At 33.4% G+C, this 19278-nt stretch overlaps 1 protein-coding gene across 1 annotated transcript; it reads right to left on the reverse strand.

Moving 5' to 3' along the window:
• Window positions 1–3306: 3306 nt before the first annotated feature.
• On the reverse strand, window positions 3307–11812 carry LOC124925959. Its single transcript, XM_047466108.1, has 16 exons — window positions 11649–11812; window positions 10675–10886; window positions 9381–9514; window positions 9177–9287; window positions 8980–9081; window positions 8606–8711; window positions 8317–8517; window positions 7511–7679; window positions 7071–7152; window positions 6891–6987; window positions 6338–6434; window positions 5255–5348; window positions 5029–5101; window positions 4705–4878; window positions 4431–4553; window positions 3307–3712 (listed from the first exon to the last, which is right to left on the reverse strand). The coding sequence occupies exons 1-16, from the start codon at window positions 11659–11661 to the stop codon at window positions 3548–3550; spliced, it is 1953 nt and encodes a 650-aa protein (XP_047322064.1). The 5' UTR covers window positions 11662–11812; the 3' UTR covers window positions 3307–3547.
• Window positions 11813–19278: the final 7466 nt, after the last annotated feature.

The raw sequence follows: 19278 nt of genomic DNA on the forward strand, positions 1-19278 counted from the left end.
TAGTCTAACCATCCTATTGAAGATTCTCAATCTTAATCAATAATATTAATAACAATAATTTATATAATTACAGAAAGAGTTAAAAAAAAGTAATTATCTTGGTCCATATAAAAGTTTTTTTATTAAATAAAATATGTATAATTAGATAAATGAATGTTTAATAATGTTTGTATTTCAATTAATCCGTTTTGTTTGTTTATTTATTTATTTATTATTATCAAATTCAGAACCAATTATAAGTTTTACGAAGAAGTTGAAACAAACTGTGTCAAATAGTCTGGTTCGTGTTCTTTCAAAATTATTTTAATATAATTTTGTTCAATATAAGTTATTAATTAAATACGAGATTACTTAATTAGGATTATTTAAGTAAAAATATAATACAATGAAATTATTTTAAAAATAAAAGATATGTTAATTGGCTTATGCTTAAAATCTTTAGTGAACTTTTAAAAAATTAAAATTTTCTAATTATAAATTTAAATAACTAATTAATTTTATATAAATATTTGAAATAATTAAACTCTTTATATTTTTGTGAATATATATAACTTATTTATTTAAAAAATAAACCTATTTAATCCATTTTTTAATTTTTTAAAATTAATTTTATACTTCCAATATATATTCAAATATAAATTTAATATATTTAAATTAAACTCTTTCTAAACTATTTTGAATGATTTGTAAGTTATATTTTATAGAGAATAATGTTTTTGAGAAAAATATGAAAAGAAAATAAAAAATTATATAATTGACGATTTTATTGACAACAAATATTATTATTGGTTAATGTTTTGTTTTTAAAAAATAAAATGAATTTATGTATCTAATTAAGCAACTAAGAATTGATTTAATGTAAAACTGAAAATTATATTTCTCCCAAAATCTTACCACTCATTTATTATTATTTTTACTTTATTCAATTCTATTCTAAACTTAAGAAATCTTTTAAAACTAATGGAACTTGTAACATTAATATTTGAAATTCCACTTAGTTAAGTATGAGATAAAATTATTTTTGAGAAACTAAAAATTTGAGGGATGAAATTTAAAAGAAAATAAAGTTGTTGACTAAATAATTTTTATTAAATTAATTAGTTATGAAAATATTTAAACCCACTTTAATGAATTAAAAATAGTGGAAAAAATTGATTGTAAAATATTAGGAGAATATAAGTTAGAATGCAGTTACTCTTTTTTATTCTTTGGCCCACCACAAAATCATGACGTGTCATTCAAATTAATGGCCCATTCAAAATTCAAATACACATTTTTATTTATGATGTTTAATAATCTAATCAAATGTTTCAATAATTGTAATGATAATTGAGGGTTTTTTGAAACGATTGGATAATTTTGTATTTCATCTAATTATTAATATGATAAACATTGTTTAATAGTCTAGTGTTTAAATATGTGATAGAACATAGAGTGAGGTATAAAATTAATTAAACAATGTTATGTAACCTAAAATATATTTTTACAATAAAACATTTTAAATCAAAATAAAAGGAATGATTCATGTTAACGTTTTATGTTAATAAAAAATTATAAAAAAATAACATACTAACACCTTTCATCATTGAGAAATGAGATATTAAAAAAATAAATAAACAATTAGGCATTTATTTAGATGCATTACTATCTTATAATTAAGTTACAACCAAAATACTATAAATTTACTTAAATTTAATTACTCATTTTATTTGCTACAAACATTATCAAATATATATTGATCAATAAATGTTACAAGGCATTAAGAGGAGAAAACAAAATACAAATTAAACAACAATAAGAACAAAAATATAAACAAACACAAAAGCATAGACATAAGGGAAATCAAAGAAAACCTAAGAGCATGAAAATGCCTCAATGGTGTACAACTATCTATTTCTATTTTTTTTAAAGATGATGGGTTTATAAAGCTAATAAAGCCACTACATTGAATCTCATGATCAAAGGCCTTTTTTCTTAAATAAATAAAAAAAAAAGATGCTAGGGAACTTATGTTTCTTTTTGCCCATTACAAATTGACAATGCATGCCTCCTTTTGCATCACCACTTTTCTTATTTGCATGGGGGAAAGTATATATTTAGAGCTTTTTTCTATTTTGAAAAGATGTTTATAGGATTCCATACAAACTTTAATCAATTGAATTCACTTTTACAATTTTATGGTTCTAAATGGACATAATGAATCTAAATAAATTAATTTTTTACTATTCTATATTTAATAGTGGTGCTAGTATTAATATATATTTTGTTTTATTTTGATCTATAAAAAATTTATATTTATCAAAAAAAACTCACAATATCATAATTTAGAAATAATCGAGTAGAAAGTCACAATATATTAAATTGTAATTTAGATCACAATAAATAAACAAAAGAATCAAATTTTCAAAGTCTAAAGTCTAAACTAGATATAAATTTTCAATGTCTAAAGACTTTGAATAATAAGATGTGAAAATATCTGAATAAGATAGAATCATATAGAAAGGATGATTAGATAAACATTGAGATCTCATATAAACACAGATTTCTCATGTTTGACGATATTCTAACATAAGACAAAAGTTTTGGGTGTTCTCAATTTTTAAGTGAACCAGAATCCATGTCCTCCCTTATTGACTTGACTGACACCTTTCAACAACAAGATATTTATTCTAAACAAATATGTGTGCTCCTAAATATTATATCATTTTATTAACTCAAACTTAACTTGGGCGTTTAATTATACAAAATTAAAATTGTACTAATATTAATATTAATATATATATATATATAATTAAACTTTTTTTAAACTTGAATATTTAAACTATTTAAAAATATTCATTTATCAAATTACATCTTCCTTATACAATCATAATTTAAAGAAACAAAATATATCTACTTTATTTTTACATATAATATGAATATAAAATAATATTTTAACTATTTAACCATAATTTAAAAATATATAAATTATATTATTATTTTATATATAATTAAATATTTTTATAAATAGACTATTTTAAAATAAATAAATAACAATAATAAAAGTATATTTATAAAATTAATTATATTAATTCATTCATTTGAATAAATAATAAATATTTTTAATTTATAAAATGTATAAAATTAAAATTATCTTTAAAATTGTAAGAAACTAACTAATTTAAAATTATACCCCAATCAAACTAGTTGCATATTATAAAATAGTAAAATTTTAAAATTTTAAGAGTAAACCCAATCTTTAACCTATGCTAGTCCAAGATTCCAAAATAAGCTAATCCAACATGAAGCGATACCAATATGTTCGTCTCAAGATGAAAAAATGAACAGAATTGAATTACACAAACCCTTTTGTTACATAAGTTTGTCTGCTGAAGGATTTTCTAGCATATAAGAAGTAACAAGATTACATTTTGACAAATCAGAGAAGCAAGAATTTGAAAGTAAATCTTAATTACCTGTCCTTCTATAAATAGTCAATTATTATTATGATGATGATATAAACCTTGATTAAAATAATGTATTTATCTATATATATATATATATATATCTACTGAAATTGGCATGTCCTAAAAATCTGAGCACGCATTAAATCAATAGGCATATGTTCAAGAGTATATTGTTCAGGACCCATGTAAGTTCCTGTCTTTTCTAATAGACTAATACTCTCTTCCCTACCAAATCTTGTTGCATACAGCTTTAGGTACTCCATGTCCTAAAAAAACAAACTCACATTTTCAGACCATTTTTTTAATTTACCATCTATCTAAGCTTTCTTTCATATTATTAATTAACCATATTAAAAAATACCCTTTAGTAGTTATTTATTGATGAGATATTGAATTATTTGGACAAGCCCTATACATCAAGGTTACCTAGGCCTTTTTTGGAGCTGGTTAGGATCTAAACCCTCTTAAGAAAGGGTGGTCTGTCTAATGTGAGTTATTTAATCAAGCATCAAATTTATCACCCTTTTTTAAATTATTGATTTAAATACTCTAAAACACCCTCTATTTTTAAAATATAACAAATAACCGTTTGTTTATTCAAATAAACCCAGATCAAACAAGGTTAAACTGAAAAAAAAAATGGATTTCAGATAAGGTATATATATATATATATGCTTTCATAAAATGTCTTACCATGTTTTGATCTAAACGGGGTTCAGGGTTATGAGAAAGTGAATTATTTAGGTAAAATGATAAGAAAAAATATATGTTTTAAAATGAAATAGAGGATATTTTAGTTGATGATTTTAAATGATATAACTGATAAATAATTAATGAAAAAATAGTGGGTTATTTGAAAATTATTTAAATAACCCAACATCTCATCATCAATCACTACTTCCATAAAATTATTCATTTCACCTATTATTTTGAAATAATCAAGATCAAACAAAATGTGTTGCAATAGGTGGTGTCAAGGAGTACCTGCAAGCCGCTCAAAAGTCTTTCGAGTCTAACCGAAGCCACAGGCTGATTTGACGACGAAAAAACCTCACCAGGGTAAAATAAGATCCCATCACCTGGAGGTAAGCCACGCCTGAATCTGATCTGCTCATACACGAATATTGGATTTTGTTCATATAACAAGTCTTGCATCTTATAGAAAACTTTTTTTTATGTTTAAATCAGGTTTGATCTCTTTTTTTCATCACTTGAGTTATAAATTAGTATAAAAAATCTAACTATAAATCAGTACTACCTCAGCACTTGGAACTGTAGCCTTCTCATAACAGTTGGCACCCCAATACAAGAACCCTGTTCCCCCTTCTTTCCAGACACGCCACATCACAGCTCGATGTTGAGTCCCACGCATCCCCAGGTGCCAGTTTGGCTGCGGATCAGATGGGCCCAAGCACACATATGTCCACCATTCCTGGAGAATCATCCAATCACACTTCTCATATGACCTTAAGATAAATAAGCATTGTTCTTATGAAAGGGTAAACACCTCTTCATAAGAACAAAAAAACAAAAAAAAAAACCCATCATTTTGTTAGCTAAAGTCTAGCATCTTGTCTTTTACCTCCCCACATTCAGGTTGTATTTCAGCAATTATATCCTTAGCCAAATCATCTCGGTTACCAAGGACCCATTCGCTGAAAAAAAGAAATGAACTAATCCTTTACAAGTTCAACTAAAGTGATGAAACATTATAAATTGTTCAGTCCATAGTTGCCAGAACAAAATAAATTATTTTCTTTTGTGGAATTAGGAATTGCTAACCTACATCAGGTTTACATTTCTAATACCTTGTGCAATATATTTGGGTATGAGGTCTTAGAAACTTAGGAACTTTCAGAAATGCTTCAAAACTGTTAGAAGCAAGAGGTGCATCATTTGGACCTGCACAAATTTAATAGTCCACTATTAAAGTAACAATGTGTTACTATTAGAGAAAACTATAAGGATGTGGGAACTTAAGATCCATTTCTATTTATCGGAATCAGGGCTTATTGTTTGCACGTTTTTATGATCTTGATCATAATCCGAAAAAATCTACATTTGTTATCTTTTCCAAGAATCACAACAGAGTAATATTTTGATCATTAACGAAAAAATAATCCTGATACCAAATGGTTACATTATAATCGCGATCTGTGATGTCTTTTCTTTTGTAAGTTTTCCTGTGTCGAATTTGTCCCATGGACTTTATTTATTTATTTGAAGCCTAGTTGTAAAGAGATGTCTTGAGCAATCAGAGAAGTACTTTGATAAACAGATTGACAGATTCATTTTCATATTGACAAAACTGCCACTATGCTACGGTCACGAGCTGCCTTAAGGCATGCCTTTACTCTCCTAAGCTCGAAGGAAACTGCCCATAAAAGAGAAATTGGGTGCCCTTGCCAATGGAGTCATCTATAAAATAATCTGAATCACACTATAATAATCTTATACCAAACAAAAAAAAGTTAATTTTAACTTTGGAGAATTTTCAATAAGATCGTAATTGTGTCAGTGGTGGTGATAAATACCAGTTTCCAAATAGGCTCGAATATATCATGTATTTCTTTGCATAGTCTAAAGATCTGAACATTCTAACCAACAAAGTACTAATTGATTTAGGAGGCAAAGGATATATTTGTCCAAAATGAAAAGTTTTAATATGCATCTAGTGGATGATGTCATTTCTATCACTAAATGTTTTTGAACTATAGCTTTTAAAACTCGATAATTTTCTGTACATTGCATGAAAAAAGGTGAGTACATGAGACACCAGATTGCAAGTCAAAACATCAAACTGTAGAAGGTAAGGAGGTGAAATCATCCAAAGAATTTGCATGATGTTAAGTGTTAACTAATTGGAAGTATGTAAGAGGATATAATCATACCACAATAATAAGTAGTGAGAACGCGAGCATCAAGTGCATAAGTACGAATCTGGTTGGACATTTTACGGATGGAATCAAACTGATCAAGATTCAACGGCTGCATAAAAGTAAAAATATTAATATCAGTTGGTGGAAATATGAAGAACAAAAGAATACAAGTTTAAATTAAAAAGGATAAATGTTTAATTATTAACTATAAATCATTCATGAATATGAAACATCCTTTTCCAGCTTATATATATACTGTACCCTAAACAAAGAAAACCTGCATTCTTTTTCCTTTCTTTTTATGAGACTAGGGTTTTTTCCCTAGGGGAGGGGCACAACATCCGATGACTCCCACTTCAATCAAGTGCTTTCAGTGGAATCCTGAGACCTCAACCTGCATTTTTTTTTCTTATCTATGGATTGACAGGGACAAATAAATTAAACTTTTTTTGAGAGAGCACAAGGAATATATGTTTACTCGTACACAATCAGAGGGTTAACAAACAAGTCTTCATTCTTTAGTGATCAACAGTATTTTTCACAGAACACTAAAGCCTTGTCATACCTCATCCCAAAGATAGAAATAGGCCTTCTTCCAATGAGATTTTGTTCTCAAGGTCTCCACTACCTTTTGCAGATAATTGTCTGATGTATTGTCACCACTGCATGTCAAGGAAATTCAGGAATTACATACGCTACAACTGTACAAGTATTAACTGAAAAATCACAGAGACCAGCTACATACCCAGGGAAAATTTGAGAATATGGTACAGCATATGCTGCTAATCTTGTGTCTGAAAAGTATTCATCTGATTTTGGATGATCAACTGAATCATCAGGGAAAAAGAATCAAAGAGATGTATATTAACAAGATGTTAATGGAACGATATAGTTAGACGAAGGATTGAAGGAATCAACTAAGAAATGCAGTGCAACTACATTTGTGATGTGTTAATGGAACGATATAGTTAGACGAAGGATTGAAGGAATCAACTAAGAAATGCAGTGCAACTACATTTGTGATGTGAAATTCTGTTCTAGGTCAACATTTAAAGGTTTTTTTGAGCTATTCTGTTTTTTGGCAAACAATGGACAGAGAGGAAGATTGGACTTAGTAAATATCATTATAATAAAGCAGGAAAAAAATGTCTAATATGATTAATCTCTCCTGCCACACAAACATACCTGGCCAAGGGCACGTATAAGTTAAAACACGCATACTGTCACCCCATCTGCAAAAATAGGGGCTAATACGAAACTGAAGCAGCCATTTGAAATGCTGATCAAGAATCTCATACCATTCCGTACTTCCATGCTCAACACCATAGCGGTCTTCAATAACAGTGTCGGAAATCTAACTGGAGTTAAGAAGATGGATCACGTCTCTTCATTTACAGAAAAAGAAACAGTTGAATTCAAGTGCCGAGGGAACTTAATTTTTGAATTCTTTTGCCACATGAAAAGTATAAGTTGATAGATAGCCATTTCAGGGAACAAAAAGTCGATCTTTGGATCCATGGCAAAAAACTACAAATAACATGACAACTATGCAACAAACCAATCAAAATATTTTTTTGCAATGAAGATAGTCTATTTTCAGAAAGATTTAACTATGGCCTTGCTAGGTCTTTTTATTTCTTGCTTGATGATAGTATTAGGGTAATATAGTCAAAGCAGAGCTTACCCTCATTTGGGAAAGAACTAGCAGTCCCTAGAATGTATATCGAGAATAAGATCAAGCAGACTATCAAAGTTGGATTTCTGCAAGTCAATGTTTGTAGTTCTCAAATAGTAACATGGGTATTCCAAGATTATTAAGCATGTGATACTATAAAAGGCACAAATGCTAACCACCACATATAATCTAAAAAATCTTAATCCAACCTACATTGTAATGGTTTGAAGAGTTTAATAATAGACTATTGTTGTTAAGGTCACCACAAGAATCCAATAAAAAAGTAACACTAAAGGAGAAGAGGACAAAAGGATACACCAATAACAGCAGGAACTGAGGGTGTTTCAGGCAGAACAAAGTCCCAAACTGTCAAACTTACTTTTACACGTACAGAAAGGTTCGAAATGGCATCCTCATCCATCATATCTACCGGTCCATTATCTGAAAATAAATCTGAAAACGATGGCGACATAAGAACTCTTCTTAAAGACGTAGTTGCAGATTTCACTCTTTCTACCTAGAAAAACAGGAAACAAAATGAACAGCTTAATGCATACATAAAGATGTAATTAAATAAGATTACACAAACAGTTTCAGAGACCTACCACTTCATCTACTGGTTTTCCATCAATGGGCTCCACAATCTCCAGACAATTTCTGATTTCTGTATATACTTGATGCATGTCCGTCTTCCGTTGACATTGTGCCCACCTGTCACGAATTGAGAATGCTTGTCCATAAATGTGTTCCATAATATGGAAAAAACACATATCCAGTCATCTAAGCCTAATGGATTTTTTTACACCGTCTTCTTTTCTTGGAGGCTAGCACAACATCCCACCACCATGAACCCAACAAACTTAACTAAAAATGGAAATATTAAAATACAGAACCCGCAAAATAACAAACAGAAAAATAATTGAATCAAATTCCAGCACCAAACAATATTTAACTGAAGAAAAAAAGATGAGACAATCACTCTGTATCTGCCCTGGTGGCAGTAATGATCAGTTCTCCTTCATATTGACCTGGGGGTGTTGCACTTGTGACATCTACAGAAACCCAAACCGCAGTTGTTTCTCTGCATCATAGAGTATATATCATAACAGAGATGAAATAATCATCTCTCAAGAGTCAGATTTATCATAGAATAGCTTTTTTCAGGTAAATAGGTACCCCGGAGATAGATTCAGCAATGCGACTGGCTCATCAAGTGGTACCAGTGCATCTGGAACACCTAAAATTGGCACCACACGTCGTAAAGTAATCGATTTCCCAGCCCTCAACCTGCTCCACAAGTAAAATTGATATTTCTACCAACTTGAAAAGAGGGTCAATTTTCCAAATTTGTAAGTCAGTAAGATGCTCTCAACCACTGACCTATCACCAGAACTGGAGAGCAAGTCTGTACACTGAATTTGTACAACACCAGCAGCTGTACTGCTCCAAGAAACCTTGGGGCGCATTGCAACCTGAAAGCTCTCCCTTTCATTTCTAGCCGCCAGAAGAGATATCTTTAAGAGAAATCAAAATAAAATTACATGAGGAAACTTGAAAACTTAACAACCTTCCCCTACTATGTGCTCTTGGTTATTTATATAATAGAGTACACAGAATAACCAGTATAAATTTTACTGGAACACAAAAAGCTTCTTCATGAAAAAAGAAACTGTGGAAATAGTCAAAGTAGACTAATATTTTTTCTATTTTATTCCTTAATTTATTTCTAGAAACATTTGAATAAGTTAGATGAGAGATTTAGAGATTCTTATTTATGTGAAATGGCATTGCTTGAGATGAAGTGAGATAATGATAGAGATACCACTAGAAACGAGGCAGGTTCTAGATAAAGCCATTGAAACAGGACAATAGAGCCACAGATGACCACGAGGTCTTAAAAACCAGAAACGAAGCTGGTTCAAGACAAAATTGTTGAAACATAGCAATAGGAACGAATATGAATAAGAAACCTTAGAAGCCATAAACGAAGCTTAAAGTGGGAGACGGCGACTAAAGAGCGGGAAACGAATATGTGACTATTGTTAAAGCCTATAACTATGTTGCAAATCTAAGTTAGTTGTAGAAGTTGCTAACTTGGATTTGAGGGGAAGTGTGGAAAATATGTTAATTACTATAGTTAGACTATATTATTTACTAATTAGTTTCCTGGTTAGTCTTTTGTGTTTCCATAATTAGTCTGTTGTGTTTTCTTAGTTAGTCTTTTATGTGCCTAAATAAGAAATAATACAGTCTAGTGGTAATTAACATAATTTTCACAAAAACATTTATCCCTAAATAGCTTAACAGTAATGATAAATATATAATAACAATTAAAAAGGAACATCTTAAATAGGAAATTATCAAGTGATAGCATAAAATGCATGATTTATTCAAATTTAGCAAATGAAAAAGGTAGGGAGAATAAAATATTTCTCAAGAAATAGCTTCATTCCGGGTGTTCTATAGCATCCGTTTCCTCAAATATTCATCCCATTAGAAGATAATCTAGTTCATCCTCTCCAATGAAAACTGTTTTGTAAGCACACACATGAAACAACTCTGATGATAACATGTTCAACAAAGTTAAGAATATAAATGCTTGAAATACTAAATAATACGATTGATCATTTTATAACACTTTGGGGTTTAAGAAAACCAAAAGAAATACGCTCACAGTCTCCAAAGGTCGTGGCATGTCTTGTGGTCCAACATTTGCAGTGTTTGGCATGCACCAAACGTGCAATAAATCAGCAGATGGAACTTTAGAAGGATCAATTGTTCCCCGGAGTGGATATGAACTGTTCAAGCCACTATCTCCCCATCCATAAGCCGTCCCTCCTCCTGCAACACCTTCAACAGGAGGCACCATCATGTCCTGAGGATTCCCTACATATTATAAAGAAAACAGCAAATTAAGAAAGGTTATAAAGTAGGCATATGCAATAATCGTTTCTCAAATTCTAAATGAAACATGAACATGCAAGTGAATCTAACTAGCTTCAGTTCATGTGATTCTCAATCATTCAAAATTAGCAAAAGTCTTAGACAATTTGTTGTCCAAGGTATGTAAAGCTTCTATCCATTTTTTCTCGGATTTCATTATGAATGACTTACATTAGTAAATTAGTAAACTGATGCACATCATATCCACCACAATCAAAAGACTGGTAAATATTTTATGAATTAAATTAGATCATTGATTGCATTACTACACCTACAAGGATAACTATAACTACAACTATAACACAGATGATGATCTGCGTGATAACGAAGTCAAGTAAACTCTTAAACGCTTCAGTTCATGTGATTCTCAATCATTCAAAAATTAGCAAAAGTCTTAGACAAGTAATAATCAGTATATATCACCAATTTAAGGTTCTATCCATCTCTACTTGGATCTCATCATGAACGACTTACATTAGAAAACTGATGCACATCCTATCCACCACAATCAAAAAACTAGTAAATATTTTATGAATTAGATTAGATTAGATCATTGATTGCATTACTACACCTACAGGATATAACTATAATAAACCGCTAGAACTAAGAAACACAGATTATGATCTCAACTGAACTCTTAGATGAAAATCTGTGTAAAACTGACAAAACTAATGCAGCAACATCATATGAGAATAAGCAAATGACCAGAATTCTCCATTTCGGCTCCTTCTTGTTCTACTTCTCTGCTCTGATGTTTATGAGGATTTCAGCAATAGCAAATCTTGCGGTTCTAGCGTGGTGGAGAGAGGGAAAAGGAGAATCGAAGATCACGAACATTCACCTCACGAATCCTTTTGTTCGTGACTGGTTTTACCGTAATTTTCCCCTTCTTTTGGGTTAAAGGCTTAAATCTGATTATAAAAAAGATTGCTTCTTTTAACTACCCTAAGAAATAAAGTAGTTTTTCTGAAGAAAAATTAAAGTAGTTTTTTTTGAAGAAAAATTAAAGTAGTTTTTTAATTATTTATTTTTAGTCAATTTGTAATTTCACTTTTTATATTATATATATATGGAGTTTATTCAAAATGAAGATTTTTTTAATCAAATTTAGAATTTAGTCATATATGCAAACGAATTCAGCCGAGTTTGATTGGGCAACGGATTAAGTATGTAGCCCGTAAACACACTTAATCATTTAACCAGACGCAGAACTTGCTGCCTAACGGGCTCGAATCAGGAACTTAGGGTTAGTATCCACCTCTTAATGTCGCTAAGCTAGAAGAGGGGATTTCATTTTCGTAAATGGGACAATGGATTAAGTATGTAGCCCGCAAACACATTTAACCATTTAACTAGGCGCAGAACTTACCGCCTGACGGGCTCGAATCCAAGAACTTAAGGTTAATATCCACTTCTTATTGTCGCTAGGTTAGAAGAAGAGATTCATAAAATGGGACAACGGATGTAACCCGCAAACACACTTAACCATTTAACTAGGCGCATACCTTACCGCATGAAGGGCTCGAACCTAGTAACTTAGAGTTAATATCGCATAACTTGCCGCCTAACGGGCTCAAACCAGTAACTTAGGGTTAATATTCACCTCTTATTCCGCTAAACTAGGAGAGATGATGAAAATGTGGCCACAAGGGATTAAACACATAGCCCGCAAACACACTTAACCATTTAACCAGACGCAAAATTTGTCACCTGACGGGCTCAAACCCAAGATCTTAGGGTGAATATCCATCTCTTGTTGCCGCTAGGCTAAAAGAGAGAATGAAAAATGGGACAACGGATTAAGTATGTAGCCTGCAAACACACTTAACCATTTAATCAGACGCATAATTTGCCGTCTGACGGGTTCAAACCTAGTAACTTAAGGTTAATATCCACCTCTTATTGTCGCTAAACTAGAAGAGAGGATCCGAGTTTAAGTTAGCTTGAACTTGAGTTCAACTCGATTAAGTATTTATTAGCTGAACTCGAACTCAAACTCGAACGAATTTATAAATTTGAGCTCGAGCTTGAATCAACTATGTACCTACAAGTTCGGTTCAATTCAAAAAATTTGAACTAAAATTAAAATTTCAAATATTTATCAAGAAAAAATATTTTATTTTAAATTTTAATTTAAAAAAAAAATATATTATTTATTATCAGCCTCGAAAAAAATCGAAAAATATTATATGAGCAACTCGAGCTTAAATCAAAATCAACTCAAGTCACTTCTGATCAAACGGCTCACGAATAGAATAGATGGACTGTTAGATAAAATTAGATCGGTTAAATAAAACTTAACAAAAACAAAACTCTTGTGTAGGAACAGGCAAGGAACTCAACCGGTCAAATTACTCAACCGGTTAAGAAACTCAACCGGTCAAGCAATCAAACCGACCAAGAAACCTGACCGAACAAGAAGAAAAGATCGGTCAAATCAGAAGGCCAAAATCAATTAAACAGTCGGTCATTCAAAAGGCATGGAAAAACCGGAAGTCATCCGGTTAACATAAATAATCGACCAGCATGAAAAGACACTTCGGGTATCTGTTGAGAATGATACCGAAGGAACAGACTGAATATTGCCATATTCATACAAGTCTGAGGAAAGTCTGCAGGTTGCAGAAGACCGTCCTACAAGATCTTTCCACTTCAGGATAAATCAGAAAGGCAATCTTCCAGGTCAGACAACTGTCCAACCGACAGTTGCCATATTGAGTAAAAGACAAACCTAGCCGTTTTGACCTACATACTGGAAGACTAGACCGCCAGGTCTGAATCACTGAACCTCTGCTCAACCAATCAGATTCAAGGAAATGAAATGTGACCGTTGGCACATTTCACCTATAAAAGAAAGAGCTGAAGAGGAATAAATGTGGGTTACAAGTTCTGAATTTTCTACAGCCTAAGTAAAGTATTGTGTTCTATCTCTAGAAAGCTTAAGCGCTTATTTGAAAGTGTATTCTACAATTTCGGTTAAAATTGTACGGGTGTTATCGAGTAGGAAATAAGTTTCGATCAGATTGTTTGTATTCCTTAGTGAATATCCTTCTCGCGGTTTCGAGAGGAATGGGTGACGTAGGAGTTTTATCTCCGAACATCCATAAAAATCTGTCTTGTTATTTACTTTCTGCCTGATTTACTTTATAACCGATCTGTACTTACCTACTAATACCGCCCCAACCGATTCAACATCACCAAAACCGAATTACTAAGTTTCAAAACCGACCCAACAATCTCCAAACCTGTCTTATTCAAATCTGGTCATGCCTATCTCGTGTGTGTGCTGCTTCAACCTGAAACAAACCACTTCCGCGCTTAAACCTTGTTCAAGGGTTTGTGACAGTTTGTATAGTATTGAAACCCCGATATTAATCTCTAACCGGATTAATCACCACCCTTTGAGTGAGACGCGATAACCGACCAACCCCGGTCCCCCAGCCGCGACCTAGATCCTAACAATTGGTATCAGAGCAGTTAGTTTCAATACTCAAGAAAGCATGTCGTTTGATAGGCCCCCAATGCTAGAAGGTGACGACTTTGCCAACTAGAAGGCACGCATGCACCTGTATTTAATCACCATGGATGACGAGATGCAGTTCAGTCTGTCTGAAGGACCGATAAAGATTGACAAAGACAGAAAGGAATGGACAGCTGAAGACAGGAGAAGAAACAACCTAGACAACCATGCCAGAAACCGCATCTCCAACGATTTGGACAGAAATACGTTTTGTAAGGTCCGAGACTACAAAACCGCAAAGGAAGCATGGGAAACGGTGATTCAACTTTTTGAAGGTAGTGACCAAATAAAGGAGAACCAGAAAGAGCATAAGGCTCTAATGGATGCTGAAAGCAATGGAAAATGGGCCGATAGTGATTCGGACGACTCATCATCTAGCAACAGTGATGATATAGTTGAAACCTGCCTCACGGCTAAGAAAGAATCTGAGGTATTTGATCTCTTCTTTGATGACTTTACCCGAGATGATTTAATTGCTGCACTCAATGACATGGTCATTAAGTACATAAAACTGTTAAAATCTCTCAATCAAACTATTTCAAAAAACAAGTCTAATAGTTCAAGTTGTTCATCTCAAATCAAAGAGGTTGATGTTTCAATAAGTGAGATCTCATCTAAGAATGAGAAGCTCAATGAAGAAATTACAAGCTGTAATGATATAACTTCAAAGGATGAAATGATTTATGTAAAGCCAACTTCAAGCTGGCTGAAACCTAAGAGAAGGACAGCCAGTTTGTATGGCAAAGAAAAACTTGACCGAAAGTCAAAATATGTTTACCGAAAATCATCCTTTAAAGTTAAACCATCAACAGATAGATATACTATACATACACACAACGTGAAGTCCATCAAAATAATCAAAATATGGATTCCTAAGGGATTATTAAGCCACAGACCCAAAGAAAAATGGGGACCAGATTTTCTATTGTCTATGAATGTAGGTAAATCAAGACAAAAACTTGGAAGAGACAACATTGCATCCGGACAGCCGACTGCTGACAGACACATCACATGAAGGGAACAAGCATGAAGTGGCTAACATCCTCACAAAGCCACTTCTCGAGTCTAAGTTTTCTTCCCTTAGAAATATTTTATAATTGTTAGATTACAAAAATTTTCATACAAAATTCTTCTTCAAATAATGTTCTCCTTAAACCAAACCGTTTTTCCAAAAACCGGCCAAACAAACATAAGATTTTTAAACCGGCCAAACAAACATAAAATTTTTAAACCGGCCTACTTCTTACTTCTTGCATGGTTTTGAATATTTATTCTAAATAATCAAAAAGAGAGAAATTGTTAGAAAAATTAAGTAAGTTAATTTTAAACCGGCCAACGATTACAAGTTTTGAATATTTATTCTAAATAATCAAAAAGGGAGAAATTGTTAGAAAAATTAAGTAAGTTAATTTTAAACCGACCAACAATTACAAGTTTTGAATATTTATTCTAAATAATCAAAAAGGGAGAAATTGTTAGAAAATAAACCGTTAAGTCATATCAAGTATATATTAATTGGTTTAAATATAACAAGAAATGTGTTGTAGCGTAGTGGTAAACACCCATGCCTGTCACACATGTGACCAGTGATCAAATCTCACCGACTGCAAATATTATTTAAAGTTTTGCTATTTCAGGGAAGCTGAGCAAAATCTGAAATTTACTTATAGGCAAGATCGGCTCGACAATGTATACCGGATCGGTCAAAGCGTTCGGTCAACCGGTTCGGTCAAGAAGTTCAAAATCCGGACAGGTTCAACCTGTGTGCAGTAATCCGGACATGTTCAACCTATGTGCAGAAATCCGGACAGGTTCAACCTATGTGTAGAAATCCGGACAGGTTCAACCTATGTGCAGAAATCCGGACAGGTTCAACCTATGTGCAGAAATCCGGACAGGTTCAACCTATGTGTAGATGATATCATCTTCGGTTCAACCGATCCTAAGCTATGTGATAAATTCTCAACCCTGATGACTAACAAATTTAAAATGAGTATGATGGGAGAATTAAGTTTCTTCCTAGGTCTTCAAGTTAAGTTCCTCGAAGAAGGAACTTTCATAAGCCAACCCAAGTACATTAAGGAACTTCTAAAGAAATTTGGGATGGACACACGCTCCTCAACTGTCACTCCAATGAGCTCATCGGTCAAACTGGACAAGGATGATGACGGTCAAGCAGTAAACCTGACAGCTTACCGAGGAATAATCGGTTCTCTCCTATACCTGACAGCAAGTAGACCGGATATACTATTTACTGTCGGTGTGTGTGGAAGATTTCAGGCTAATCCAAAATAGTCTCACTACATAACCGCAAAGCGAATCTTGAAATATCTAAAGGGAACTCCTGAAGTCGGTTTGTGGTATCCAAAGGACTCATCTTTTAACCTCACAAGTTACTTAGATGCAGATTACGCAGGTCGCAAGGTTGATAGAAAAAGCACCAGCGGAACATGCCAATTCCTAGGTGATCGGCTCGTTTCATGGCACAGCAAGAAACAGACATCAGTAGCCACGTCAATTGCAGAAGCTGAATACTTGGCAGCCGGAAGTTGTTGTTCACAACTTCTTTGGATCCAACAACAATTGAATGATTTCGGTATCACAGCCGAAGAGTCTCCAATTTTCTGTGATAACACAAGTGCCATAACAATCACCTACAATCCGGTTCTACATTCTAGAACCAAGCACATTGACATAAGGCACCACTTCATTCGGGAACATGTCATGCTGAAACATATCCGGCTCGAATACGTATCGACAGATCAACAAATAGCCGATATCTTCACAAAGCCTCTGCAGGAAGCTAAGTTTTCTCAATTCAGACTCACACTTGGTTTAACCGACATTAATCAGATCATTCCTAAAAATGCTTAAAAGGGAAATCGGTTCGAACAGACAAAACCGGTAGTTCCTCTTAAACTGTAGGATTCCAAATTTCCCAAGGTATCTATGGAAGAACCGCTTTGTCTATCAGTTTGAGTAAACCGACCGGTTACTTAGTGCATGCACCAAATAACCGCATCGGGACGAATAACTGATAACTGACCGGTTTGGAAATGATTTATTTCGGATCATTTGGCCTCCAAACAAAAGTGGAATAATTATCCGTGTTTAAACTTATCTGTTCTGAAAAATTACCTTTTCAAAGTAAAATGGTCATACCTCAAAAGACGTGAAGATATGATATCTTTCACCGTCCAGGCCTATGACCCACATCCTAGGTTATAGACATGCTTATTTCATGCAAAACACATTATCCTATGGATAATAGACATCATTACTTGCAACACACTGGATAATAAGATCATCCTTCCACTAATATATAAGTTAGGCAAACCTTAAACAAAACAATCACAAGTTATAACTCATTCTCTTACTAAGACAAAATGTCTCAGTTTCCAAACATCCTTCAAGTGGATTTTGATTCTGCTCAAGGCATTGAGCATTATGAAGTCTTCAAGATGATTAAGTCACTTGAAGACACCGGTCTCGAACATTTTCTAGATGACAAACATGTCATCTTTCCGGAATCTATCCTAGAATTCTTTTACAATGCTAGGGTTTTTCGAGGTACTCCTCATTTTGACACTCACATTCAGTCCAAGGTGGGAAGAACTGTGTTCGATTTCACAGAAAGTGATTTTGCTAGATGCTTCGACCTTCCGAAGCAAGGACTCACTGACCTAAACATTCCGGCTGAACTAAAGGCCGAAATCGCCTTAAGTTTTGCTCGGTCAGACCACCCGGTTAATGACCACGGTGCCAAATCACTGTTGAGAGCTGAGTACCAGCTTCTCAACGATGTCATCGGTCGAGGCATCCTGGGAAGGGACATGACCAACACTTACTGTACCGCAACTTTTAACATGATGACCGCAATAACCACGGGTACGCCAGTCAACTGGTCAAGAGTGTTGTTCGACGTCCTCATCTGGATGATCGGCACTCGGGCAATCGGTCTCGTTCCTCAGATAAACTGTCTACTTCTGGAGCTTGGAGTTCCACTCTGTCCAGGCGAAGGGTTGAACCAGGCCCAGGTAATCACCAAAGAGGTCACCAACTCATTCTATGAGCGGTTTGAGAAAGCTTGGAAGAAGAGGAACCGCCACATCAATTCCAACGGCCGCGCCAACTCCAATGGATACTAAGTCACTCCTTCTTACAACCGGTCATTTTGCTGTACGCACCGGTTGTATCTCGGTTCAACTCTATTATGATCATTTCGGCATGATTTATGTTATCTTCGGTTTTAATCAGTCACTTTTCCGGTTTCTTGTAGTATCCGTCATTAATGAAAAGTAACTTTCAACTTCCAACTACATGAGTAATTGCTATCCAACTAACTTGGTTCCTTTTGAACTAGATTCCTTACCTCGAGCTCCGCAACCGGTCAAAAGTAACTCCTTCCCAAGGAATTTTAGAAACATAAATATTCTCTTCCTTAATAAGACAAAACTGATCTTCAACATTAAATGCTGATATTTTCCCTCCAAATTCGGATCTATATAAGAAACCCCCTTTTATCAACTTAACACATCTCAAAACAAAAATTTTGAACTCTCTCTTGGCAAAAGTTTGAATCATGCCGAGCCGAACTCTAAGAAACTTCTTGAGCATCGATTTCGATTCTTGTATGGAACATTGGGACTTGGAAACCAAGGAGCTAATGTTTGAGTCCCTGATCGACACCGGTCTTCGCACTTTTCTCGAAGAATCCGGACCCACACTCCTTCCAGACGTCATCAACTTCTTCAGAAATGCCTCTATAAGAGGAAATTTCATTATTTCCACTGTGAGAGACCACACATTCTGGCT

This window comes from Impatiens glandulifera, chromosome 2 (assembly GCF_907164915.1).
Source record: "Impatiens glandulifera chromosome 2, dImpGla2.1, whole genome shotgun sequence".
NCBI classification, from domain to species: domain Eukaryota; kingdom Viridiplantae; phylum Streptophyta; class Magnoliopsida; order Ericales; family Balsaminaceae; genus Impatiens; species Impatiens glandulifera.

Excerpts from the sequence above, each read along its gene's own strand:
- LOC124925959 (XM_047466108.1), bottom strand. Across the intron at positions 7,680-8,316 it reads CAGTTCCTGCTGTTATTGGT|ATTTCCGACACTGTTATTGA; the intron begins GTATCCTTTTGT and ends AACTCCAGTTAG. Across the intron at positions 4,554-4,704 it reads CTACAGTTCCAAGTGCTGAG|ATCAGATTCAGGCGTGGCTT; the intron begins GTAGTACTGATT and ends GTGTATGAGCAG.